General features: G+C 47.2%; 1 protein-coding gene across 2 annotated transcripts in view; it reads right to left on the reverse strand.

Moving 5' to 3' along the window:
* The window catches only part of VWF (von Willebrand factor), a 137,407-nt gene that overhangs the window by 9,930 nt on the left and 99,824 nt on the right, over nucleotides 1-27,653 (reverse strand). For both annotated transcript variants that reach the window (XM_045060755.1, NM_001246279.1), the window contains 13 exon segments: nucleotides 25,092-25,312; nucleotides 23,719-23,911; nucleotides 23,180-23,521; nucleotides 20,611-20,810; nucleotides 14,157-14,259; nucleotides 13,663-13,737; nucleotides 12,356-12,460; nucleotides 10,863-11,068; nucleotides 8,142-8,291; nucleotides 3,521-3,631; nucleotides 2,433-2,613; nucleotides 1,681-1,721; nucleotides 1,057-1,173 (listed from right to left, as the gene is read on the reverse strand). In XM_045060755.1, coding sequence (XP_044916690.1) covers nucleotides 1,057-1,173; nucleotides 1,681-1,721; nucleotides 2,433-2,613; nucleotides 3,521-3,631; nucleotides 8,142-8,291; nucleotides 10,863-11,068; nucleotides 12,356-12,460; nucleotides 13,663-13,737; nucleotides 14,157-14,259; nucleotides 20,611-20,810; nucleotides 23,180-23,521; nucleotides 23,719-23,911; nucleotides 25,092-25,312 — 2,045 coding nt within the window.

Below are 27,653 nucleotides of genomic sequence, written 5' to 3' on the forward strand. Positions count from 1 at the left end.
TCAGATCCTATGTGTCCCTCTCTCTGCTCGTGCCCCTCCCCTGCTCCTGCTCTGCCCCTCTGCCCCTCCCCCGCTCGTGCTCTATCTCTCTCAAAAATAAATAAAAATATTTTTTAAAAAAATAGCTGTGTCTCCTATAGATTCATTCGCTCCACATAGATTTTACTAAGCTCCTACTGAGAGTATAACTCTGTGCCAAGGGCCATGAAGAACGGTTCTACAGATGGAGAACACTCTGTATACGGGACCTGCTCCAGCATCCTTCATCTCTACCCTCCTGATGTTTCCTCCTGCTCTGGCTAGCCACACTCCTCCTCACAGGAAGGACTCCTTCTTCCCCAGCCTCACCCCAGAGCCTGCCTGCTCCCTTGCACAGTTGAGGGGGGATGCCTTCCACTTGCACTGCCTGAAAGTGCTATTACTCTATTCTGTGCCTCTGGCTCACAAGAAGCTCATCTGACTCACTGTGTTTTTGAACAAAGCAGGAGCCCCCAGCACAGACGGCAGTTTGAGGAAGAAGCATTAGGTCTAGATCCGTGAGGTGGGGCTGGGTCACAGTGAAGACAAGGAAATGCCGGTTTTCATCTGGCTAACTAGAAATGATGATTCCACTTCTCAGAATCCACCCTCGGAGGGATTCAGAGTGAGCATAGTCATTGTGACCTGGCAGAAACAGGGTGAAATATTTTCAGCCAATTCAGTGCCCAATAATGAAGGTACGGGATGACGTACATCCGTTTTAAGGAATACTGTATAGAATTTTTCATTTAGTGTCTGATAATTGTTAAATAATTTTTAATGTTTTCAAAGAATGGCAATGATGGCTTCTTAAAATGTTGTGTAAAAAAATAATAAAGAACTGTAAATATGGTGTCAGAAGTCTTGCAAATATTGTGTTTGTTTAAATTTCCAAAGCTAGACTCTTCATTATAGCTGTCAAATATTGTCCGTAGTCAGAAAATAACAAAAGCTTTATATACAGACTCCAGTAAGGTCCCATTGCTTGGGTCCCACAAGTACCCAGGCCATCGCCCGGGTGCCTAACAGCCCTCTTACCAGGGGGCAGGCCTCACAGGTGGTCTTCCTGCACTCCAGCTTGAATCCAGAGACGGGCCCCACCTGGATGGTGCAGTGGCAGGTCGTGCACACGTCAATCATCAGACTTTTCCCAGGCTGAAACCAGAGGCACCAGGATCAGGCTCCCCAGCACACCAACCCCCCGCCCCTGACCCTCCCATTCACCTCAGCCATCTGCCTTAGGAGAGGGGGCCCGGCTGCCCACACAAGATGAGCCATCACCCTGATGCTCCTCCTGGGTCCAGGGACCCGCTCCATTCCTGCCTTCCACCTCAAGTATGGTGACGGTAAGTCAGAGTTTTTATGCCAGAAAGTGAGCCTGAGCAGTGAGAGAGGGAGACGGATTGAAATGTGTGTGATGCCATCAGAGTGCTTCTCTGCACACAGAAGAAATGCTCAGGAGCCCAAGTGGGGGCCAGAAGGTGAGGCCCTACAGAGTCAGCAAGATGGCGGGAGCCTGGCAGCCAGATGCCCTGGAAGCCCTGGAAGCAATGGAAAGTGGGGGATAGGGCTCCCTGCTTCCTTTTATTTCCACTTCAAATGACTGAGCTGCCCATCCTTCCCACGGCACCCACACAACTCGCCCTGGAGAAGAAGGCTCACCCCAATGATGGTGCCATTGAGCATGCAGGCCTCCAGTGGCTCTGGGGGAGAGAGAAAGGTGCAGGGTTGATCCCCTCAGGGTCTTCTCCTCCCCATCTGCGCCCCTCTCCTCCATCTGCAGTCCCTCTCGCCACCCCACCCCAGGCGCTGTGGGTCCCACAGTGGCCTCACTCCTCTCAGGCCTGCAGAGGAAGGGCAGGCTGCCTGTGTCCTACCATGCCACCCACAGTAAGAAGATCCTCCCCCTCCTCAGCCTCAAGGGACAACCTTTTAAATGGTTCACACTTTAAGTGTGAGTGGGAGGGCACTTGGGCTTCTGAAAGAATGAAACTCTACTCTGGAAACTTTAAGTCCCAAGCTCAAACCACACAAAGAATTCAGAGCAGGTGGTGGAGAGAGATGCTATTTTTTTTGTTGGTGGAGTTGGGGGTGGGAAGGCGGAACACCTTTCTCCAGCAGAGGCAATACAGTGGATGCTTGAGAAGCCTGGGGTTTGGGAGCTCTACCGCTACTAACACACACGGGCAAATAACTGGAGGTGGAATGATATAAAGCTACCACTGGGCACAGTGATGACCTTTAGGAAACTATAATATTTCTCTCATCGTATTTGCTTTCCCACAAAAGCATTACGAACAGATACGAGGAGTTTGATCCTGCCCATTTCCCCGAGTTGCTGAAAAGACAAAGAATTCAGGAGTTCTTAGTGGAAAGAGAGGCTTGGAGGTGGGGCCCCTGAACACACGCCTTACCGCAGTGACAGGTGGGGCAACACTCTGACGCCTTACAACTCAGCTGGAAGCCCACAGGGCAGGTAGGGATGTCCAGCTGGGGGCAGGAGACATTTCTCTGTTGCACAAAGACCTCTTCCTTCACTCGGACACACTCATTGATGAGGCAGGGGTTGTCAGGGGAGGCCCAGTGAGAGCCAACCTGTGGTTAGAACATTAGACTTGAGCAAGGTTGGGCTGAGGGCCCAGTGGGGTGTGCTGTTCTCTCAGGGAGCGGATCTGGGCTCTGGGGGTGAGCCCCAGCTTAATATGTAAATCCCACCCACAGGGTAAGGCCCACAGAGGGAGTAAATGGGGCTCATCCCAAGTCTTTCAATAAGTCTAGGTCAAAGTCATCCTAAGATCCTAGCTCAGAACCATGTGTTCTACAGACACAGTCTTCAGCACTGAGTGAGCCCCTTAGGGAAGCCTGGGGACACTCTCCTCCACCCTCAGCCCTGGATGTGAGCTGAGCTCAGAGGCTCTAGGGCACTCTGACCAAGAAGCAGCAGCATGGGTTGACTCAGAGGGGATGTAGAAGGGAAATTCCACTCATTTCCTAGCCAGGAGCTACTTCCCACTTACTCCTACAGGGAGAAAGCAAGAGACTAGGGATGCTAGCATCCGGCCCCTACAGCCCAGCAATCTGTCCCTGGGGCTTCCAGGCCTGTGGATGAGTGGCCCGACTCATGGCAGAACAGTACTTATAGCCTGTGGAGCTTTGGAGCAGTGGTGGGCCCACAACACATGCAGGATGGTGAGGCCATCCCATACCAACCACTTGGGGGAAGCCGACCTCAGATCCACAGGTAAACAGGAGGACACGAATCCCCGAGGAGTTCACAGAACTCTTAGGGAAGGAACTGGGCCTCTCCCCAAATCCACCAAATGGGAAGTCTAAGGCAATCTCAACTATTCCTAAGGGGAAAGTAATCCCAGCCGACATCTGGATAATACCACAGCCAGATGCAACTCCCTATGGGGAAACCAAAAGGCGGAGAATTCAGCACTGGACCACAGAATGGACAACCAAGCTGGTAAGGCACTACCAGCCTGGGCCCCAGACCTACATTCCTCCAGTGAGACTGGGAGTCCCCCCGCAGTGAACCAGTCACCACTTCACAGGCAGTTGGCAAACACCTTCCACAGCACTCGTCTTCATGGAGGACATAAGTGAAGCCCTGGAAAAATACAAAGAACAGCGAGTAAGGACAGCCCAGCAGCAAAAACACAGGTGCTCTTATCTACTCTGCATGTGCACTGAGCCCTGGGGATTTACAGACCAGTTGGAGTGAACATATTCATCTCTGTCATCCACAGCCTCAGGATCATGCTAAGAAGTGGGTAAGAGGCACCAACCACTGAGTCACTAAGCTAGGTCCTATACCAGCTGAAGATACATAACCATGCCCTCTGAAAGCTTCCAATTTCCAACCAAGATGCAGTCCACAGGAGTATTAAAGACAGTCCAAAATCCACTCAGCAGCAGCCACCTGGCCTGACCTTTATCATGGCCAACTCCAGGGCCCCTCATTTACTGGAGGGAATGGTCAGGATGCCTGGGATCTAGTCTCCGCTGTAACAGAGATAATTACCTATACAAGATGAGCACATTGATCCCAAGAGCTCTCACCAACATACAGAGTTGGGTTTCCCCTGGCCATTGCTTGATATTACCTAGCAGCTTATGGGGCCCAGTAACATAAGAAAGTGCACAGATTGACCTTTCCCAGAAAGGAGAGACCAGTGTCTCTCCAGGGAGACCAGTGTCCTGCAGTCTGCCAGCACATCTTAATGGCCAAAGCATTAGGAACTTGGACTGAAATCTTCTGAAACTCCAAAGCCACATACAAAGAACAGGCAAATCACTGATACGTGTGTTTGTCCCGGGAGCCAAGGAAAGAGAACCCAGGACCACGCTTCATTTTGGAGCTCTGTCCTTGAAAGACAAGGAATGACGGCAGCTGTCCAGGGTGGGTGTGCATGCCCAGCCTGCTCTGCTCCACAGGCACACTCATGATGAGCAGGGCCAAGTCAGAAGATGCACACAACGCCGGCGCCTCTCTCTGGGGGAACTCGGGCACTCCAGAGACTTGGCTCAACTTTACACCATCTGCACAGGACCTACTTACATCCCCACCTGCGTCATAGCAGTGCCCACGGAGCTGTCCCCAGTCCTATATCAGCTGGGATTCTAGACGTTCATGGGGCATCTATGACGTACTAGATACTCTGGAGGAGCCAACAAATTAGGGCGATACAATCTAGACACCGTCCACTACAAGCAGAATACACAAAGTGCTGTGAAAGAAACAAAGCCTCAAGGGAGCACAGAAGATAGTCATTAATCCCTTTAGGGCCTCGAGTCACTCTTGTGTGCCTCCCTCAGAGTGCTGAGTCATGTGGATTTGCATAATCTTCCTGTTTGCTGCTGCCCTCCTCACCTGCAAACGTGGTCATCAGTATGTTAGCTGACTCCCAGACCAGAGGCCTTGTTCTCAAAACCCCACCCACTTCTCGCACCATGCCACCAAATTTCCTGGCTGCCATCTTTCTAAGATTCCCACCACGCCTCCAACATCCCCATTTCTTGCTGAGCAACTGGGGTTCAGCCTATATATGTCATCTCTCCTTCTTTTCCCATACTCCTCCGAATCCTATGGCTTATATCTGCTCAAAAGGTACATCTCACACCCTTCTTCTTACTCTTCTCCAGCCTGTTTGCACTGGTTCCCCAACTAAGAATGAAACTAATTTGGGGTACCTGGGTGGCTTCGGCTCCGGTCATGATCTCATAGTTCGTGGGTTCGGGCCCCATGTTGGGCTCTGTGCCGACAGCCTGGAGCCTAATTTGAATTCTGTGTCTCCCCTCTCTCTCCCTCTCTCTGCCCCTCCCCCACTCATGCTCGTCTCTCTCACTCAAAAATAAACATTTTTTTAAAGTATAAAAAAAGAATGGAACTAATTTTTTGAGGAACCTCCATACTGTTTTCCAAGTGGCTGCACCAGTTAGCATTCCCACCATCAGTACAAAAGTTCCCCTTTCTCTGCATCCTCGCCAACATCTGTTGTTTCCTGAGTTGTTAACGTTAGCCATTCTGACAGGTGTCAGGCGGTATCTCTTTGTGGTTTTGATTTGTATCTCCCTGATGATGAGTGATGTCAAGTATCTTTTCATATGTATCTGGATGTCTCCTTTGGAAAAATGTCTATTCATGTCTTCTGCCCATTTCTTCACTGGTTATTTGTTTTCTGGGTAATGGGCACTAAGAAGGGCACTTTTGGGGATAAGCACTGGGTATCATATGTAAGAGATGAATCACTGGGTTCTACTCCTGACACCAAGACTACACTGTATGTTAACTGACTTGAATTTAAATTAAAAAAAAAAAAAGAATGGAATTAAGTGCATCTACTATCCACCCAATCTGAAGACAGATATGTCCCTGCAAATAAATTCCCAATTTATTTAGCATCCCGATCCTTTCTTTTTAAGTTTTTATTTATTTATTTTGAGAGAGAGAGAAAGAGAGAGAGCGCGCGCGCGCGCTAGCGCATGAGCCTGACATTGGGCTCGAACTCACAAACCCTGAGATTATGACCAGAGCCAAAATCGAGAGCTGGATGTTTAACTGACTGAGCCACCCAGGCACCCCTAACAGCCCAACCCTTGAAGCACAATTGCCGTAGCTAAAATGGGAGGTGGGAGGCCTGGAGCTCTGGTGCTTTGTCTCTTTGCTGGATCGAACTGGCTCTTGCATTGCTGGTGTTGCCAAGATACTAGCCTAACAGTGCCGCAGGCCAGGAGTCAGGACACTCTACTGGCTTCAAAGGGCTGTAAACTACCAGCAACTTCATTCCTTGTACTAGCCCCCTGCTTCCTATCTGGCAAGTGGGAAGAACAACCCTACCTCTTCTTCCTTCTGGAGGAGAATCATGAGGACAAATAAAATATAATGCATTGTATTTAGTCCCTCAGAACACAGCTCCTAAAGCCACAATTTAGTCTGATTCTGGAGGTGCTCCCAGTTTCATTGTCCCATAATGTGTCTACAACGATTGCTGATTTTTCAGACCACATTTGTAATTTGCAGTACAGAAAACATGATCACTGCTGTCCCAATTCAGTTTTTAATTCTTCTTGCAGTAGCCGGCCCCTAAGGCTTCTGTGTGTTCTGGGGCACTCTATTCTTGTCAGTTAAGACTGGTCAGACCCGGGGCGCCTGGGTGGCGCAGTCCGTTAAGCGTCCGACTTCAGCCAGGTCACGATCTCGCGGTCCGTGAGTTCGAGCCCCGCGTCAGGCTCTGGGCTGATGGCTCAGAGCCTGGAGCCTGTTTCCGATTCTGTGTCTCCCTCTCTCTCTGCCCCTCCCCTGTTCATGCTCTGTCTCTCTCTGTCCCAAAAATAAATAATTAAAAAAAAAAAAAAAAAAAAAAGACTGGTCAGACCCTAGAAAAGAAGGGAGCAATGGTTGTGCAGGGAGAACTGTGGGTAAAATTCTGGTTTAGGGCCATCATCATCATCATCATCATCATCATCGTTCCTTTAATGTTATCTGGAGATGATGATGACAAAAAAGCAGACAAGTGCATATATCCTGTGCTTGTCTTCACGACAGCAATGAGGCTAATGCTCTTGATGCTGGTTTGGAAGTGGGTGGTTTGATGATGGAAGGGAGGACCCAAGTGCGAATCCCAAAGTGGGAGAGTCTCCTCAGTCTGTCTGCCTCTACCTGCCTTGCTGGTACTGAGGAGGAGAGGAGTTGCGAGGCACCCTTGGGAGAGGATGATGCGGTGGTATCCAGGTGTGTCCACTGGGAACGCTAAGTTTTGGAAACCCATCAGTCTCCATCTCCTCCCACAGGCCATGAAAGGGGATGGAAACAACTTGCAAGAGAGTGCTGCTGGGGCGCCTGGGTGGCTCAGTCGGTTGAGCGTCCGACTTTGGCTCAGGTCATGATCTTATGGTTCATGAGTTCAGGCCCTGCGTCGGGCTCTATGCGGATAATCTCAGAGCCTGGAGCCTGCTTCGGATTCTGTGTCTCCCTCTCTCTCTCTGCCCTCCCTTGCTCGTGCTCTGTCTCTCTTGCTCTTGAAAATAAAATAAAAAATTTTTTAAAAGTAAAGTAAGAGAGTGCTGCTTAGAGGTCATTTTAATAAAACCAGCACCCAATATGTTTTGTGTAGCAGCAGGGGGTTTTGACTGCAAAGAACAGAAGCCACTCGAGCTAGCTAATATGAAAGCAGGTGTATGGGAAAGGCAGGGAATCTCTCAGAAATGAAATGCAGGTCACACTGTGGTCACACAGTGTTTCTCTCCATCTGTCCCAGGAGCCCCGTCTCTGCTTCTCTCTGCCCATCAGTTCCAGCTCCTCATTGCGGGCAGACTGCTTCTGGGAGGAAGTTTTGCTTTCTCATAAATTTTGATTGCATGTGTCTTTATTGAGTCTGGCTGCAGCTCAACATGGCTCTGCAGGTCCGGGGTCCATCCCTGTCTAATCTGACTTATTCAGTCTTTGTTTTCCATAGATTAACTTCTCAGGAAGAAAACTGATGGGCTCAGCTCAGCCTATGAATTGGGTCCTCTGTCCAATTAGTAAAGGGGTTTTCTTGCTCCTTTCTGGGATCCCCCCGCCCCTACCTTCCACCCTGATTGCTCCTGGCAATGCCCAGCCCCTCTGCGCCCCTTACCGACCGACAGTTGTCCTCACAGGGCTTCTGGGAGCACTGGGCCACGCGCAGACCCATCACAGCATCTTCCATGTCGGTGCAGGTGCACACGTCACAGCCCTCCTCCCAGAACTGGCCCACAGGGTAGATGGTGCCTCGGTGGACACACACCTGCAGACACAAGGCCCCTGTGAGCAAGCTCGTTCCGTTCGTTCAAACAAGAGGTTACTAAGCACCTGCTATGTGTTGGAACGTGCCGTAGGTGCTGAAAACAGCAATATATAAAGCCAACATGGTCTCTGCCCACCTGGAGGGATGTTTATCAAGTACGTTTCCTCTTCCCTTCCCTGCCCACCAGCCTTAGAGAGCCGTGGCTGGCATACCCTGGGAGGGGCCCCTGGTGGGTCCTTCTTGGACCACAGGCTCAGAAATAACTCACTGGCTGCCTTAATCCAGTTTTATCACTGCCTTAACTGCATTTAATTCCCTCCCATGTCGCACAGAAAACCGTTCCCTAATCCTCAGACCCAGTAAAGTCGCTGGACTTAGCACCCATCCACACATAGCCCTCTGTTCCCATCAGGAGTGGACTGAAGGTGAGTGGAGGCTATGAATGGGTATTCCCTTGAGGCCCACACATAACAAGGAGGCACAGAGAATGGGAATACGTTTGAGAGACGAGGGATCCTGCTCGGAAGAACTATAGGCTACAGAAGGGATGTGGGAAATGAAATTACAAAGGTAGATTGGGATCAGAATATGTAAAGCCTGCGATGTACATGCTACACAGTACTCAGACTTTACTCTGTAGGAATAAGGCACTAAGGAATCATGACACTTAATGACAGTTTTGACATTAATCCCAAGTCTTCCCTTTGAACCCATGAACAGGTCTCCACCCTCATTCATATCATAGCCGTACAAGTATTTATAAGCCCTTGTCCTTTAGCTACTCTGTCTTCCAGCTTCTGTATAATGAACTTACGGAATGGAACCCCTGATTCTTCTATCAAGAAGCCTGCTGGAAAATGTTACCACCCAAAAACTCACTTCCAGGAATCTATCTCAAAAGATGCAATGCCCAAAATACAAAATGACAGGTGCTCAAGGCTATTTGTTACAGCATTATTAGTAAATATGTTACTCTGCCATGGTATTTCGTATAACAAAATAGCAAACCAAAAAGGAAGTAAATGCAGGGGCGCCTGGGTGGCTTGGTCGGTTAAGCGTCTGACTTCGGCTCAGGTCATGATCTCAAGGTCCGTGAGTTCGAGCCCCGCGTCAGGCTCTGTGCCGACAGCTCAGAGCCTGGAGCCTGTTTCAGATTCTGTGTCTCCCTCTCTCTCTGACCCTCCCCCGTTCATGCTCTGTCTCTCTCTGTCTCAAAAATAAATAAATGTTAAAAAAAAAAGGAAGTAAATGCAACCCCTAAAAATGGAAAACACGCTGAAATATCCGATTAACTAGATATTTCCACTAGAGCAGTGGGAAAATCACACAAGGGAAATAATTATTTCAAATAACTTTAAAACCCAGTATTCTGACCATATATCCCTGATGGGCTATATTCCTATGATAAAGAATGTGTTAGCAGTAATATTGGCATTGTTATTTTTGAGATTATTATAGGCATATTGTAACAGAAAGCAAATAAGTAATTATGTTAATCATGCTAGGAAACCGCAACTTAGAAGTGGTGCAAGTATAAATCGAAGAAGTAAAACCTTAGAATAGAATTGGAATCCAAAATATCATAATGAATGCATGAGTTTCATCCTCTTTAAAAATACATTTCCATGCTCTATTCACCAAAAAGTCTCGAGGCAATGACACCCTGCGAGCAGGAAGCATCCAGGGAAAGATAATCGAGGCCTCTCTCTGGCATTCATTCTGGGACTCGCCCTTAATAATCCAGCCACTGCAACTATGCCCAGGTCTCCCTGTGACAATTCTGGCTCATGATAGCTCATCTTGGTGGATCTGTCCCCATAATACTGCCATTTGCATTTAATAGCTGTACCATCCCTTGACACTTTATTGTATTCCGTTTCTGGACTGCTATCTCCCATATGCTAGCAAGATCATAAGAGATCATAAGAGAGTCTTACATTTCTCCCATAACACCTAACAAAGCACCAGCTTTGATAGAACATAGTTGTTGCTCGGTAAATATTGGATGGATGGATGGATGGATGGATGGATGGATGGATGGATGGAAAGATGGATGGATGGATGGATGGATGGAAGGAAGGAAGGAAGGAAGGAAGGAAGGAAGGAAGGAAGGAAGGAAGGATAGATGGATGGATAGATGGATGGATGGAGGGAGGGAGTGAAGGGAGGGAGTGAAGGGAGGAAAGGAGGGAGGAAGGAAGGAAAGACTGGTAGACGGATGGTCACATGAATGAATTGATAGCAATTAACAAATAAGTAAACTATACCTAGTCCCTAAATAATTCATCGTATTATTTCCTTAGCTAACCTATAAAATAAGCTCTTTAAAGATAGGGTCCATGTCCTATACCTTGCTTGTAACCTTAGCACCTCGTCATGCTGAGAACATTCTAGGTTCTCTATAAATATCTCCCAAACTAATTAAATGTCCGTTTAGACTGTGATGCAATGCTGGCAGCTCCCCACTATTAAAGTGCTCAGTTTGGGCAGGAAAGGAGGCTCAGGTAGGCAAACGTTTCCTAAGGAACAAGTGTTTGGCCATCTTCCCAGCCAGAACTCAGTGGCCCCTACCTTGTCAGGGAAGCAGGTTGTCGTGGTGCAGCCACAGTCGTTGGTGACAGTGGAGGCCAGGTACCCCAGTGGGCAGCTCACCGTGGAATTGACGCAGCTGCAAGCACACTCATACTCATCACAGCACTGGGTCTTCCGAAGGGTCGGCGTCCGGTGTGGGGGGCAAGAGGGCGGGGACTCCCTTCTGCACTCGTCCTTCCTGCAGGCTGAGTGATGGGCACAAGGTGAGGCTCCAGTCCTACACGGGCAGTGCACTCAGCCAGGGGTCCTAAGTATTTGAGCTATGATAGAAGATCCCGGGGAACTCCAGACCCACAAAATTAAATCAGAAACTAAGTCCCAGCCCAGGGGCTATAAGATGTTCAATCATACCAAAAAGCAGTTAGTCTGCAGAAAAAATAGGAACATTAATCAAAAGGAGAAATGTGAAGCTAGGAATTCTAATGGAGGAGAAGTAAAGGCTGCTTGGTCTCCACTCCATAAAGAAGTAGGGTCCTTCCAGCTTTTGATTCTCGGAGACAGCAGACATTGAGTCTCCAAGACCCAGACAGGCGTGGGCACACCATGCACTGGTAAGCATTCTTTTTTTTTTAATGTTTATTTATTCATTTTTGAAAGGGGGGCAGAGAGAGAGGGAGAGAGAATCCCAAGAAGGTTCCATGCTATCAGCACAGAGCCCAACGCAGGCCTTGATCTCATGAACCATGAGATCATGACCCTAGCCAAAATCGAGAGTTGGGACGCTTAACCGACTGAGCCACCTGGGCACCCCAACATTCTTATGTGCTGGTAGCTTATGTGACCCATTCCCCACCTCCATACCTAGAACAGTACCCTGCAGTTTCGGGTCCTCCAACAATGTTGAACAAAAAAATGCTAGCAATCCTGTCAAATCCACAGTGTCATTTTATAAATCCCAATCCCATCCCTGTGTCCTCTGTGTCTTTCCAACTTCCTTCAAATAGGATGAGGTCTCCTCCCTCCCTCCAGGCCTTACATCTAGGAGCTCAAGTGAGATTCTAAAACAAGGGGACAGGAACTCCTCTGGACATAAAGTGGGTATTCTCACAGACTAAATATGGAATTCTGTTCCTTAACATGCCTTGGTTTAGTCCAACTCTGTGGATAAACATACGAGAGGGGATGAATGAATTTGTTTGGGAAGAAGATCCAGTGGTAAGGACAAACCAAGGGACGTTCCCACCCCCCGGGGGTGTCTGGGAGAATGGGAGCGAGTAAAGATTGAATCTGGAGGCCTCTCCATCTGCCCAACTGTCTTCATGCAGCCCAAGAGGGAGGTGCCTGTTGCTGTGCCCACATCCGGTTCACCTGCAAGCAGCACATGGCTGGGGAGATTCAATCCTGGTGTGACCTTAACCCCTCCACTCCAGATGTACCTGAAGCCCAGACTCAATGAACTGGAGTACAGGACGCCTTCCCCTGGCCAGGGGAGAGTGGCCGCACCACCCCCTCGTCATCTGCAGAGGCTTTACCACATGTGAAGTTGGGTCTGCACTCGCCGGGATTGGTCAGGGTCATCTGGAGGCCACCTTCACAGGGAGGCACCAATGGCACATCACAGCTCGACAGGTCACACACTGAGGCCAGGAAAGAGAGATGCCCACTCAGAAGTCAGCAAGGTCACTCACTATTGTGAGTGGCACCTGACATTTCTATTCCTACAGACTTCTACTGCTTTGGGTGCAGGAGGAGGATAAGGACAAGGAGGAGGAGGGGAAGGAGGAGGAGGGGAAGGAGGAGATATAGGTGGCGATAGAGAAGGGGGGAAGAGATAGATAGATAGACAGACAGACAGACAGACAGATCTAGAGTCATATTATAAGCTCATGTTGATTCCTCTTGTCACTGCTGGACTTTCAGATCTCAGCCAAGCCCTCTCAAACCCTCTGGGCCTTGTCTGGTCTTCTGCAAGGTGGGAAGTCTACCATCCAGGGTCAGTCTCAAGATATCATGAAATAGCAAAGGCAAAGGGTCTGGCACATCATAGAAGCTTAATAACATCCATAAAATGAGGGGCTTGAACTAAATGAGGCCCCAGTTCTCTCTCCTGTTAACATTCTAAGACCTATTTTACGACACAAAGTTTTCTCAAGACACGTCTCCCTCCACGTAGGACTTCTATTTATGCCTGATAAATTTCATCAGCATAAATAAATGTCTCAGATTATTTCATTCTTTTTTAGATCCCTGGGCTGTCTCTTGTTCTGTTTGCTCTCCCTCAAAGATCTGCACCACTGCACATTTGACACGCCTGTACTTTATGTCTTCATCCGTACAATTAATAAACACATTGGACAGGACAGCGGCGGGGCACTGGAGATTTCCTGTCATGTTAACCATAATTCCATCAGCTCTGGATTCGTTTCATTACACTATTTATTCAGCCCATTACTCACCATGCAGTTTGCAAGCCTATAATGAAACCCTTTGACAAATAACTTGCTGAAATCAAGGTGCCCTGTGGGTGGCCTTCTGTGTCTAGTATCCTCAGAATGTTATTAAAAGGCAAATGGGTTACTTTGGCATGGCTTTTTCTTCAGTAAATCTCTGCACCGCCCCCCGCCAGTGATGACTCCATTCTTTTTTTTAATGCTTTCAAACTTCACATTTAATAATTCACTGCAGAATTTTCCCAGGAAGCTACCTTCCAGAAGTTATTTTTGCCATTTTTTGCAAAATCCAATCACCCCTCATCCACCTCCTTTCGAGTACCCTGTGCCTGAGCGCACACGCGCCTTTCGGCACCTGCTGGGCGGGTCCCCTGGGGCCGGGCACATACCACACTCATACTCCGGGCAGCACTGCTCTGCACTCTGGCGGAGGCGGGCCACTTCACAGGGGCCGCATGTGGGAGCTGAGAGAGAATGTCACAGAGGTCAGAGAAACCAATAATGTTGCAGCCTGCAGCCTGCAAAAAGTCACAGACTCCCGTCCCCTGAAAACCAGCACAGGCCCTGCATGGGAGGCCCACCAGGAATCAGGCCGAGGGGCCTCGGACAAATGAGTCTCCCCAGGGTGTCCTGGTGGCCCCCTCAAATGTGCCTTCCAGGAGACTCTGCATCTGAAGGCCAAGGTGGGGCCAGGGGGGCAGGGTTAACCTCTGAGCATATCTACTCCAGGTACAGAAAAGGGGACCCTGAGCCCAGTGAGGTAAAGAAGTGTGGGGCAGGGTGAGGAAATGGATGTTTGTATCTGGCCCACCAGGTTTGCAGACAGGTGGCTATGGCCCAAGGGAGTCCTTCCTCCAAGAGCAGCCGGGAGTGGGGAGCTCACCTCTGGCGGTGGGGCAGGGCTGTGTCGTACAGTTGACCTTCCGCCCACTGAGGCACATGCAGATCTGGCAGGGCTGGTGGGATGGGACCCAGGTTTCCAGGAACTGAAGGAAAACACGGTTCAGGGAGGGCCCAGGACACTGGGGGCACAAGGCCTCGGAGGCCATAGAAGTCGGTCCCCCCACCTCTGGCTCGGTCTCCCCTCAGAGGGCAGTGCCTGAGCCCGGCCTCCGCACAGTTGAACACACACAGGCTGAGAGGCAGTATGAGGCTCTGGGAGAGGCGGTCCCTGCCACCGCACAAACTCCGGGGATGACGAACTACAGACTGCAGAAAACCCTCCAGTGCGGCCATCTCCGGCGGCTGCGCTAAAACTAAGCAAGGTGAGAAGATGAGGATTCCCGTGCCACGCGGCTGGCCATTTCCCCAGCCAGAGTTGGGGTGTAGCTTGAGAAACAGACTCCATTTACTTGTGGAGTTGACAAGACGTGGACGGGGCAGGAAGAGCAGAGGGGAGGGCAGCAAGACTCTGAGACTCATCACGCCGTTGGGACTGGGAGTGGCTGAGACCAGGGGGCAGTCTCTCAGATGAGGGTTCCCTCAGCCCGTGAAGCAGCTCTCCCAGAGTCGGCAGGCGGCCCCACTGCAGGAGGGCCGTGAGGTCAGGGAGACCTGAACTCCTACGTGGGCCTCGCTCCCCGGGCCGGTTTCCCACCCACGAAAGGGAGGGCACTCAGGCCTCCTCACAGGACGGCTATGGCAGGGCAGACTGTGACCAGCACGGACAGGGACCGGACCACAGAGCCGGGAGCAGGCATCCCTCTACGCTCAGCCAGTGAGTCACATTCAGAGTTAAAATGAAATTCACCTTAAGTTACCTGCCCCTGAATTAACACACTCTTATCCAGTAGCTCAAAGACCTCTAACAAATTCCCAGGTCAAGAAGGTTTTATTTATTCCATCTGCTTCCATGGCCAGCAATCAGTCAGCCAAGAAGAAGGGAGATCAGAGGTCTTCAAGGAAAACACCCTTCCCCCAAGCTGCCGGTCCTCCTCCAGGACCTCTTACCTGTGACCCTTAACACCTTCCCTTCACTCAGTAAGTAATAACAGCCAACATCTAAAGAGCATGTGCTATGTACCATGGTTTTATGTGCTTTATATAAATGACTTGTTTTTTTATTTTTTAATGTTTTTATTTATTTTGTTAAGTTTATTTATTTTGAAAGAGACAGGAACAGCGTGAGCGGGGAGGGGCAGAGAGAGAGGGAGACAGAGAGAATCCCAAGCAGGCTTCACGCTGTCAGTGCAGAGCCTGATGCGGGGCTAGAACTCACGAACCGTGAGATGATGACCTGAGCCGAAACCAAGAGTCAGACAATCGACTGAGTCACCCAGGCGCTCCTATAAATGCCTCACTTAATCCTCACTGCAGCCCTCTAGTGAGGATATTTTTACCATCCCCACTTGTCAAAGGAGAAAGCTGGCACCTGCGTAGGGTCACACCATCACAGCTGCAGAGCTTGGATTTGAACCCAGAACCCATCTTTTTAACACCATGCTCTACTGCCTCCCACCAAGAACTAGCATTAAATAGGTTCAAGATATCTTTCTAAGAACTTAACATTTATTCACTTTATATTCCTTACAACACCCCTATCAGGTAAGTGCTGGCATTATCTACACTTACAAACGATGAAATGGAGACACAGACAAGGAACTTGACCAGGTGCTACATCCCAGGATTTGAACCTGGCATTCTGGCCCCAGACACCACATGCTTTCTGTACTAACTACAGCTGCCTCTCTCTTTGGTAATCACACCGCCTGCCATGGGCAGGTCACACCGCCGGGGGGCGCTGCAGGAGTGGTGGGGACCAAACACACACACGCTCCCAGCCTCAAATGGCTGACACTCAAATTGAGGAAATAAGACTCACCGATGAAAAGTTGAATGAGATAAAAGAACTGTGATACATTCACAGCATGGCATGTGACTCAGCCATGGAAACAAACTATGGAAACATGCAACATGGATGGATCTCCAAGGTATCATGCTGAGTGAAAGAAGACAGGCAAAAAAGGAGCACCCCTTGCATGATTCCATTTATGGAAAATTCCGGAAAATGTAAACGAATCTATAGTGACAGAAAGCAGAGCAGTGGCTGCGTGGGGGTGGGAGATGGGGGTTGGGGATGTATTAAAAAGAGGCATAAGGAAACTTTTGGGGCTGATGGCAATGTTGATTATCTTGATTGTGGTGATGGGTGTGTGCATACATCAAAATTCATCAAATTGTACACTTTACATAGGTACTGTTGACTGCATATAAAATATACCTCAATAAAGCTGCTTTTAAAAATGAGAAATAGAAAAAAAATGAGAAATAGAAGAGCCACAGCAGTGCAAAAGAAAGGTTCACAGATGCTGGGGTGCTCCAGGAAGGCCCCACAAAGATGCACCTGTGCTGAGTGGGAAGGACCTGGGCAGAGAAAAGGAAAAGGGATTCCAGGTGGGAACAGAAGACAGAACGTCCTTGCAGTCACCAGACAACCGTAGAGGCCTTCACTGTTGGCTCCAGGGGGCTGTGTTTAACTTGGAGGATAACTGCAGCCCGGAAGCTCTGTGAGCAGGACCCCGCCTCAAAGAGAAGAGTGTCAAATATGAACAGCCCTGGTGACAGTGAGCAGGATGGAAAAGGGAGGGACTGGCACAGGAAACCAGGGCTCTCCTAGGGGCCGGGAAGGTCCCAGGAGGCACAGGGTGCTGGCCTCAGAGGCCTGGGAATGGGAGGAGGAGGGGGACCTCTCACATCTCCCCAGGCCTCTCTCTCTGTTCTGCCTCTTTCCTACTTTTTGCACCGATGCGGATGCAAAGAAAATGGCAAATCAAGGGATCTATGTTTACACATTTAAATGGCACAGGTGATGAAGGAAGAAAGGAGAGGATCATATTTTTTATATGTCTTGGGTTTTTTCCCCTTATTTTTTTAATTTTTTAATAGTTTTTTTAAGTTTATTTTTTTAGAGAGAGAGAGAGACAGAGTGCAAGCAGGAGACGGGCAGAGAAAGAGAGAGAGGGAGACACAGAATCCGAAGCAGTCTCCAGGCTCCGAGCTGTCAGCACAGAGCCTGATGTGGGGCTCAAACTCACAAACCACAAAATCATCACCTGAGCCAAAGTCGGACACCTAACCAACTGAGCCACCCAGGCGCCGCTCCTCTTTTTAAATGTGAACTTTAGACATCTAAAGTCAAGAATAAATAATACAACTTTCCCATGATCCTGAGAGTGGACAACACCACAATAGATGACCAAAATCAGGTGTTAAACCTCCTTTTCCAGAGATTTTCATTTCCCCAGGAAGCTTTAATGAGGCGTGCTGGAGGCAGGGGACAGAGTCTATGGCTCCTGAAAAAGATCTTTCTGGCTAATGCTTAACTAAAAGCACCAGCAGCCCCCGCAGCTGCCCAACCTGTCCGGTTATGCAGCAAACACGGCACCAGGGGGCACTCTTGCACCAGGACAGGCCAACCCCAGCCAGTCCTGTCTCACCGACAGGGTTCCAGGGTGGGGCGTGACTATTTCCAGGAGAGAACAGGCATGTGAGCCAGCTGGTAAGAGAAAACTCAAGTCTTCAAAGCCCCAGGTCAGAGAAGGGACACAGCAAGTCACCATGCACCATCCACCACAGCCAAGGACCTGAGAGGAGATGCAGGTAAAATGTAAGCACTGGGCTGCCACGGAACAGCGGAGACCAGGGGGGAAACGCAGGCTCCTGGGGCTCCGTCCGGGGCGATGGAGGCAGTCCTTGCTGCCCCGCACAGCCCCCAACCACAGAGGGACAGCTGGTGCTAGGCTCTGGATCCCCTCTGAGCCGGCCACAAAGGCTCACGTGTTTACACTGCGTTTTGTAAAATAAACAAGAGCTATGGAAACTGGTAAATATTTTGCCCTTTCGAAGTTACCACCAGAGATTTATACCCTGGATTATTTCCCTGAAGAAAAGTTGTCTAGGCTTTATTTTTCTGTTAAAGAAATTTCATTTCATGGAAATGTCCATGTTAGATTTTTATTCTTTCCCTGCTTTGCATGGAAAAATGGAAATTGCAAGGATCCTGATAAGATATTTGTTTTCATCCATTTAAACTATATTTTCTGAAATAAACTGAAACTGGCTTTGTTCCCTTCATAGTTTTTGACTAACTAATTTTAATGTCCCTTGGTTCTGAAATATATTTGAGAGACTGTTTCTGTGTCCAAAATATTGCACTATTTGGAAGCATTCTTCACACACCTCAAATGCATATTCCAATGTGTTGGGCAGAAGGTGAGGGGACCAGTGAGGAGAAATAGAGTCAGAGGGGGTAGGTGGAGACACTAAGATAAAGTTCACAAGCTTCTAGCTCTCCACACCCTACAGCATAAGGACAGTCACAGAGCCAGAACTGCTTTGCAAACTTGAGCTTCCTTCTCATCACAGAATGCCAAAGAAGAGGGTAGGGCCCATTTCTGCCTCCCTCTGAGAGTACCTTACCACTAACAGCAAATCTGGCCTGAAACTACCACCGGGTGCTGGCACCACACATAAATGGTTTGTAACCTTTGAACCCAGCAGGAGGGCATCCAGGAGCTGTGCAGATCAGGGACAGCAAGGTAAGGTTTTATTTACTTGTTTTGGAGAGTAAGATGATACAGGTAGTTACTTCAGTCGGCAAGGTCAAATACAGCAATACAGGATGAGTGGTCCATCTTCACCCTCCTAACTCATCTACTTCACGATGAGAACAAATGGGGTCCACTCAGATAAAGCCCAGTGAGAAAACAGAGCAGATGAGAGCCATCCAGTAATAGCTGGATGATCGCCCACGCATACATGAAAACATAGTTAGCTCGAAGTGTAGCTCGCAGTTCCAAGGGGATCAATGGCAGGGCTAGAACATTATGGGATGACCTAGTGTGGTGGATAGGAATCCCAGCATAATCTCCTCATGCCATCTGAGCCTCAGTGTCCTCACCTATTCAATGGTACATGTAATAATGACCCTATGGGGTCTGGGGGAGAATCAAGGGAAATGGTCCATTTCCTGTCTTACAATGTCAGGGAGAGAATAGTGTAGTTATTGAAATTATTGTTTTTGTCATTCTCTAGATTGGTCAGCTACCTCTACCATGAGTTCTCTGAGCTGTGATTAAATCTAGTAAGTCACCTCAGCTGGTTCACTCAGTGATAAAAGTCCTCCCTGGCAATGATGGAGATGTTAGATCTTGGGTGTAGTCCCTCATCAGAGAATACACTCTCCTTTGCTGGAAGCCAGATCTGTTCTCCCTGTACCATGCTCTGTAGTATCACTATCAGAGATGAAGGACAGGACCACCGCACACATTCACATGCGCACAGACAGACACTACCCAGATACTACAAATGTACATTTTGTCACCTTTGAAGACATGACCGCCATCTCAGGCCAAGATGGGGGAGACTCTGGTAAATATTCTTTCAAAATGGACTCGACAAATTCTAAGGGGCTAAAAGAAGTAATTACTCAATTAATTACTCAATTACTCAATTCCCAAGCAAATGAGCCCAAAGAAGACCTAGCAAAAATGCGTTTTCATACATCGGAAAGAGCACGCTCTTTGGAGCCAGAGTTTTAAATACTGAGTCTAATTCTCACCTCCATCATTTACAAACCGTGTCCATGGGCAAAGTAAGCTCTTTAAGCCTTGGTTTTCTCTTAAAATGTTTGTTAAGTCTTTATAAGATGATGTAAGACATCCCAGTGTGTTCTGTGGAACCCTGATCCAAGAGGATGCCATACACACACACAGAAACACATTTGCTCATTTGGCCACACACACAAGTTCCATGGTCAGATAAGTTTGAGAAGCAAAGTCCCTCCTAACCACTGGCACTATACATTAGTGCATGAAAAGCTCTACCGAGTCCTACAATAAAGAAACCTATTTAGCTAGTGCTCTTTAAGCTCTCTTGACCACAGGTAACTGTTAATACCCTGCAAAACACACCTTGAAATAATGCTGAGATAATGAATATAGAGTGCTTAGTAAAATGCAAGGTATACAATATATCTTCATAATAGCAGACATCACCATGTAAAATATTCTCTCCCCATCCCCTTCTGGGTTCCTATAGCTTTCCCCTTACATGAATATAATGATGATAACAGTAGGAGTACTTGTAGTAATATGTTGTTAATACTCTGGGGGGTTTTCACACAGCTGCTATATGACAGACCCAGGATTTGAACCGAGATGTATCTGGCTCCAAAGCCATTATGCCAAACTGCTTCCCTATCCTTCAATGATCCCCTTAAGAGTTGACCCTTGCTGCCACAGTTTGGGGGGTGGTGTGGACAATCACTGGTGAACACTTCACCCTACTGACCCGAGACAGAAGCAGCCCCACAGGAGGTAAAAGGCCAGGGCTCCTACCTGGTGCCGGACTCCATCCTCACTGACACACTGGGTACAGGCCTCCTCGGGGACACAGCTACCTTCCAGCAGGACTTGATGTGAGGGGCAGAAGCAGCCTTCTGAGGGATGGTCCCCACAGGAGCTCGTATTCCCCTCACAGAGCCGGGGGCAGCCACGCTCACAGTGGTTATACATCAGGGATGGTGGGCATGACATAGCTACAAACAGAGAATGAGGTCACACTCAGCCCACACCAACAGGAAACAGAGGCACAGCTGATTCAAAGAGGTTGATGATCTGACAAATGTGCTGGGGTGGAAATGACTATTTCTACCCATTTTTATTCTCTCCATTTTCCATAGAAATAGACCTTTAAGCTAGACACACGACCACAGCATAAAGACTACATTCCCCGACCTCCCTTGCAGCTTAACGTAGTCATGTCACTAAGTCCTGATTTTTTTTCAAGGAGAATCACTTAATTCAGTACCATTCGAACTTTTTTGACAATGAATATAGTAAGAAATACATTTTACATCATAGACCAGGAATAGATAGATAGATATCAAGTAAGTTTCACAGAATACCGCATAGAATGTGCTCTATTTTCTATCCTATTCTATTCTATTTTTTTAACTTTTTTTTTTTTTCAAATTTTTATTTAAATTGTAGTTAGCTAACATATAATGTAATATTGGTTTCAGGACTAGAATTTAGTGATTCATCATTTACACATAACACCCAGGGCTCATATCAACAAGCGCCCTCCTTAATGCCCATCACCCATTTAGCCCACCCCCCCCACCCACCTCCCCTCCAGCAACCCTCAGTTTGTTCTCTATAGTTAAGTCTGTTATGGTTTGCTTCCCTCTTTTTCTTTTCCCTTCCCATGTTCTTCTATTTTGTTTCACAAATTCCACATGTAAGTGAAATCATATGGTATTTGTCTTTCTCTGACTGACTTCTTTCACGTAGCATAATACGCTCTAGCTCTATCCACATCATTGCGAATGGCAAGATTTCATTCTTTTTTGATGGCTGACTAATATTCCATTATATATATACATACCACATCTTTTTTTCCCTTTTTTTTTTCTTCGAAGATTGTATTTAAATTCAAGTTAGTTAACATATAGTATAGTATTGGTTTCAGGAGGAATCTTTTTAAAAAGACATCTCTCCATATCCTTTGTCCTTTTTCCCTTCTTCCCTCATGCTGCCATTTGGAACCTGGATGTGATAGCTAGAGCTCCATCTTTAACCATAGGGAAAAAACATGCCCAAGTGAGAACAGAGCAAAAAACTAGAGCCCAGTTTGAGACCCAGAAAGAGCTGGAGCCACCTCCCTCTGATCAGTTGTGTGACAGAATTTTCCTTGTCTGTTACTTGAGTCAAACTTAGCCCTAACTGATGATGTTAGCCTATATATCCTTGGGAAGTCTTATGGGTCTTTCTTTTAAATATAGGTGCATTTATTCCTTTAAAAATCCTCTTAAATTAAATAAAGAATCCACAGCTATGAAGAGTTGCCTGGAGAAAAGCTACAAGATGATTCACTTGTCCGACTCTGGCTCTGCTCAACCCCTTCCTAATGTTCTCATGGTGCCAAGGCAGGGGGCAGGACTGTCTAAGGATTTAGAGCACCAAGCATTTTCCTGGGAATGTACAATAAGTAGCCAGGGGTAGACAAAGAAATTAATATGTAGAAAAGGACTGTGGCTAACTCAGAAACTATCATTTGCTCCTTGATCTATATAAGCAGGTTGAAAGGAGACACTACCATCTAATGGACTCAGAACACCAGGGCTGGAAGGAACCCAGGGATTGTCTAGGCCCATGATCCTATTCTGAGATGCAGAAAGCAAGGTCCAGATAGAGAACAGCTGGTCACCTGCTGAGCTGGGACTAGGGTGCCCAAGTCCTCCAGCCACAGGTGAGATCTGTAACAGCTCTAGGATAATAAACTCCGAGACTCTGAGATGTTTGCATATATTGATCTCCCTCCAGAAAAAGTCAGGGATCATATTCAGTAACTGAGGATGCTGAAGTTCAGTGTTCTTGTCACTCCAGCACCCCCTGAGGCATCTGATTCATCATGGTACCCCCCCACATGTTAAATGATAAATGCCAAGTCCAAGTAGGGGAACTGAACTTGGGGAGGTATCTACACTAGCAATCCCGTGGTATCTGTTATTAAGACATGTCTTAATATTCAGTGGCAAAATCCACTCACACTTCAAAACCCTGCTCAGGCATGGCTTACTCTGTGAGCGTTTGCTAAACCTGGTGGAATTTCAAACTCAATATGGCTGGTCATTCTGTACTTTGCTGATGCCTATAGGTGTCTGATACATTAAAGTCACATCTGTCTGAACTGTAGAAATGCCTTCATTTGCACAGAAATCCTGCACTCAAATGACTTAAACATCTACCATCTTATTTGATCCTAAATGGGATCCTACATAATAGGAAAAGCAGGGATTTTTATCTTTATCACCCAGAAAAAGAATCTGAGGCTCCAAGAGGTTGAGCAAGCCCATGATTAGTTGGTCTTCCCGACTTCAGGAGGACGCATGTGGAGACTCACCACAGAAATTACTCCTCCTCCAGTCAACACAGACTCCTTTGGTCCGACAGAGGTGGGCGTACAGGGCAATCGCCTCACACACTTGCTCCTGGTGGCAACTGTCCTGCTGGCACATGGCGTAAAAGGTGGCTGGTGCCAGAAGCTGGTGGCATTCGGCAAACAGGGCTGAGAGGAGGAGCTGGCAGTGGGAACTGCTGGAGACAGGACACTGTTCCTCGGGAACAGGCTGGCACGTCTTCCCTGGCTGCTGTACCGTCCATTCCTGGATGAGCACCTTCCAGTCTGTGGTGACCGTGCCATCCCTCAGCATGAAGTCATTGGCCCCGTTCTCATCGCAGATCCCTATACAAATGAGGAAAGACAAGATTGTTAGCCCTGGGTGCCCACCTACTGATGCTAGAGACCTGGCCGTTCTCCATCCCCACCAGCGTCTGAAACTTATAACCAACCGGACCCAGAAGCACAAGCAGCCAAGAGTCCCGAGACTAGAGCGAAGGTTTATAAATGCAAAGGGGGGACAGTCAGGAGAATGTTCTCACCACAGAGACCATACATCTTCGAAGCAAAGGTCTTGGGGCTGAGCTGCAGCTGGAACTCATTGTTTTGTGGAGTGAATGTGAAGATGTGGCCAAGATGGTTGAATCTCATCTCATACATGATGGTGCCATAGACATTGACTTCTATGTCCCCACCCACATATGGGACAGAGACCAGTCTTCCATTCACTGTCAGCTGCCCAAAGAAGAAAATGACTCATCAGTGGTCATCACAATAAAGAATCTTAGAATTTCATCTTCGCTTCTTCCTGAGGTTACTGATAGTCCCTATGCTTCTGCCACATTCAACTCCAGTGTCATCCACAAACTCTGATATCTGACAGCAGCTCTTCTAAGATGAAGGGGCTCTGCAGAGCTTGATGGGAGAACAGAGCATTACAATCCTATACAGATGGCCTGAAAGCCCAGGGGTTAAAGCCAGCCTTGAGTCTGTGTACATTCAACAGGGAAGGGCAACCCCTTCCAGAAACACTGAGAAAGTTGCCTTTTGTCAGTTCATCAGGGAGGTGTCTCCAGGAGCATCTCACAGGACTATGTTAAGTCCATTTATGTATGTATGTATGTATGTATGTATGTATGTATGTATGTATGTATGCGTATTTTTGGTCACCAGCTCTTTGGAGGCCCCATTATACATCATATCAAACATACTAAAAGTCCCAGGGTGAATATAATTTTTGCTGTTAAAGGTTTTGGAAGGCTTTTTATCCTTTTGATTTTAAAATTTTGGGCTTGAGCTACTCATTTAATATAGGACTAACTATGATTTTTCAGCAATGAATGTGCATATTCAGAAATTCTTACAAAATGAGAAGAAGGTTACTACAAGTTACTTTCACATAATGAAATATTTGTGATTTCTAAATGAACAAGAAGTTGTCATATGTAGCCTTTTGTAAACAAACATTTATTTTTATCAGTGTTGCAGCTTTCCTCTCAAATTTTGGAGCCATACGTTTTGATCAGGCCCTAAATATTTTCAAAGTCCCTAATGTAGATCCTAAATATTCTCCTTTGGAAAACGCACAGGTCCTGTGCACTGGGCTCATCATGCCTGCTGGGTAAACAGCTCTGGTGTCTCTCCCAATTTTCTGCCAGCACCAGAAACCAGCACTAGATTTGTAATGTAATGCTACCTAAAATGGATCCTTTCTTCCAAATCTGGGCCCAGAACAACATGAAATCATGCCACAAGGGAGATGAAAATAAGCTTCTCCCAAGAAGGTGGTGCTCTGCTGGTGGGGCAGAAGCTGGTGTGTCCCTAACAGACACACCAGCTAAAACCAAGTGCCACCAGAGGCTTCTTGGGGGTTCTGTTGCTGCCTTGCATGGGACCCACAGAAAGCACCTCTCACCTGCATGTCACTGTGGAGCTCAACTGAGAGGCCGTCATGTTTCACCTCAATGGACTTCGTGCAGGCCTGCCTCGTCTCAGGGATGCAGGCACCATTATGGAGAATCACCTCCAGGTCCTGCTCCTTGTTTTGAAAGAGGACATAGGAACAGCTGCCAGTCAGCTTGAAATTCTGTCCATCAAAGGTCACAATGTGCCGGGTAGAGCTGCCCATGCACACACCTGAACAGGGGAGAGCAAAGGATGGATGTGACATTATCCAAACTCCCACGCATGCAAAGAGGCAGATGTTACCATGTTGCAAACAGATAAATAGAGTTGAGCGCAGAACGGGCCCTTTGAGGTCATGTAGTCTAACTTCCTCCTTTTTACAGATTAGGAATCTGAAATTATGAGAGGTAGAGAGAGTGGCTTAGCTAAGTAACACTTGGCCATTAAATATTTTTCTAGAGAAGGTTTAGAAGGACAAGTATCACAAAAAAACATGGAAAATTATACAACCATACTTCCAAAAAATGTTAACGTGTAAAGTGAATGATCTCCTCTACAGGGATGCTTTGGCTCAGGAAACAAAGTTAAGTTTCAGGGTTGTTATGGCTTGTTGAAATCATGAGGATCTAAGCGTATCATGAGCTTATGAGCTCATTGTGAAGAAAGTTCACCTAAAGACACATGTGTCCTCTCAGCTGCCAAGTTTCTAATTGTACAAGTGGCCATGTTGACTTGATCCCTTAAGAGATGATCACACGAGAGAAATATTTCTGAAGCCAAAACAAATGATTGGGTCTCCACACTCCCTCATTTGCCACTCATTCATTCACACGATCAGCAAATTCTCAAGGGTCCTGTTAAAACACCACTTGGAAACACTCATCATCTTGCATCTGCATAAGATGATTCTGTAAAACCCTCCCATGGAAGGCACCACTGCCATGCATGATTTGAAAGCTAATCTTAGACCTAAAGGAAGTTGGAGATGAGCTTTCCAGAGCATCTGTGACCACAGCTATGGTGGTGGGTAAATAAAAGCCCAAGGACTGAGAGGCAGGCTCAGTGGTCTGTGAGGCTGCACTGATGTCCCTAGCTCATACCAGGTCCAGGCAACCCCCACCTGCATCCGTGGCCTGTGCGTCAGGCAGCACAGCCACTTACAAATGAAGAGCCTGGATGCACCATCTGTCAGAGCTGAGCAGCCTGCCTGGAGCTCTTTGACTCAAAATCCCCTGAGACCCGGAGCAGTCAGTCACTCCCGAGGGGCACTTGATGCCTGTGCAGCAAGTGGTTCCCAACACTCCAGCTATGGAAAGTGTCACGTCTTTAGGAGATCAGCCCCTCTGCTATGAGGATGTCACAAGTTACAGGCAAAGAAGTATTAGCTCACACGTGGCAAGCTAGTGAGAATGGCTCTGCCCAGAGTCACATAAACTGTTACCATGAAGTGGGTGCTTCAGAGCCAGAGAAACTCAAGACTGAATTCTGTTCCACCCTGTGCTTATACTGTGACCTTGGATAAATTACTTCACTTCTGTGGTCCTCTCCTATGCCCTCTGCTGTCTTTGAACTGGTAGGGAGGATTTCTGGACTATGTTTGTAAGCAAAAAAGGCAAAGCTCATTTGTGAAGAAGGATGAACCTGAAATGAATGAGACTGGTTACCTGCAGGGAACATAAGTGGAAACTAGTAGAAAGCACGGAGGGATGGGAAGAGTGGAGTGACACTCTGAATAAACCTTTCTGTACATTCTCACATTTGGGGCAATGTTAGTAATTCACGTACAAGAACAAATGAATAAACTCAACAAGGATGGGGATGAGGGAAACCCAAAACGAAATACAAACAGAAACAAATTGAAATCATGGTAATAAATAATATAACTACACTGTTAGGGGAGAAACTAATCTAAATGATACAGGTAGGGTTGGGGGGAATGTACTATGTACTAAAGGCAAAAGACAAAAAGAATTGCATATGAATACTGTACTCTTGTTAGATTCGTTTTTCATCCAGGCATTGGTTAGCAATTCTGAAACTACTTTATGTGTATTCTGGGATTAAGCCAACGTATAAATATATCGTGAATAATGAGAGCCAGACTCCTTACCGTGTGAGAGAGGGAGGCAGACATGTCAAAAGGACACAAGAGTCAAATTGAAAGGGTTCCCATTAGCCACATCTGAGACCATCAACCAAGAAAATAAATAATGCTAGTAATTGATTATACCCCATAGAATAAAATAAGAACCAATGAGCCCATATTGATACAAATAATTAACTGAATTAATCAATGACAGAGAAGGAAAAGTTCTTCCTTTCAATGGAATTCCAACTAGTAAATGTGGAGGGGATGATGGAAATCAAAAATCACTATCTGGCAAACACAATAAAAACTGTTTCAGGTGAGGATCATCAATGCATGGTAAAATTAGTGGGTAAAAGTATATTTCCATAGTTTCAAAATATCTCTGTATATGATCATTATTAATTACGAGGAGGAAAATGGTAATTTTACAGTGGAAAAATCTGGTAAATATCACCTAAACCAAGTGATCAAACTTAACGTCAC

The sequence above is a fragment of the Felis catus genome, chromosome B4, assembly GCF_018350175.1.
Source record: "Felis catus isolate Fca126 chromosome B4, F.catus_Fca126_mat1.0, whole genome shotgun sequence".
Classification (NCBI taxonomy): Eukaryota; Metazoa; Chordata; class Mammalia; order Carnivora; family Felidae; genus Felis; species Felis catus.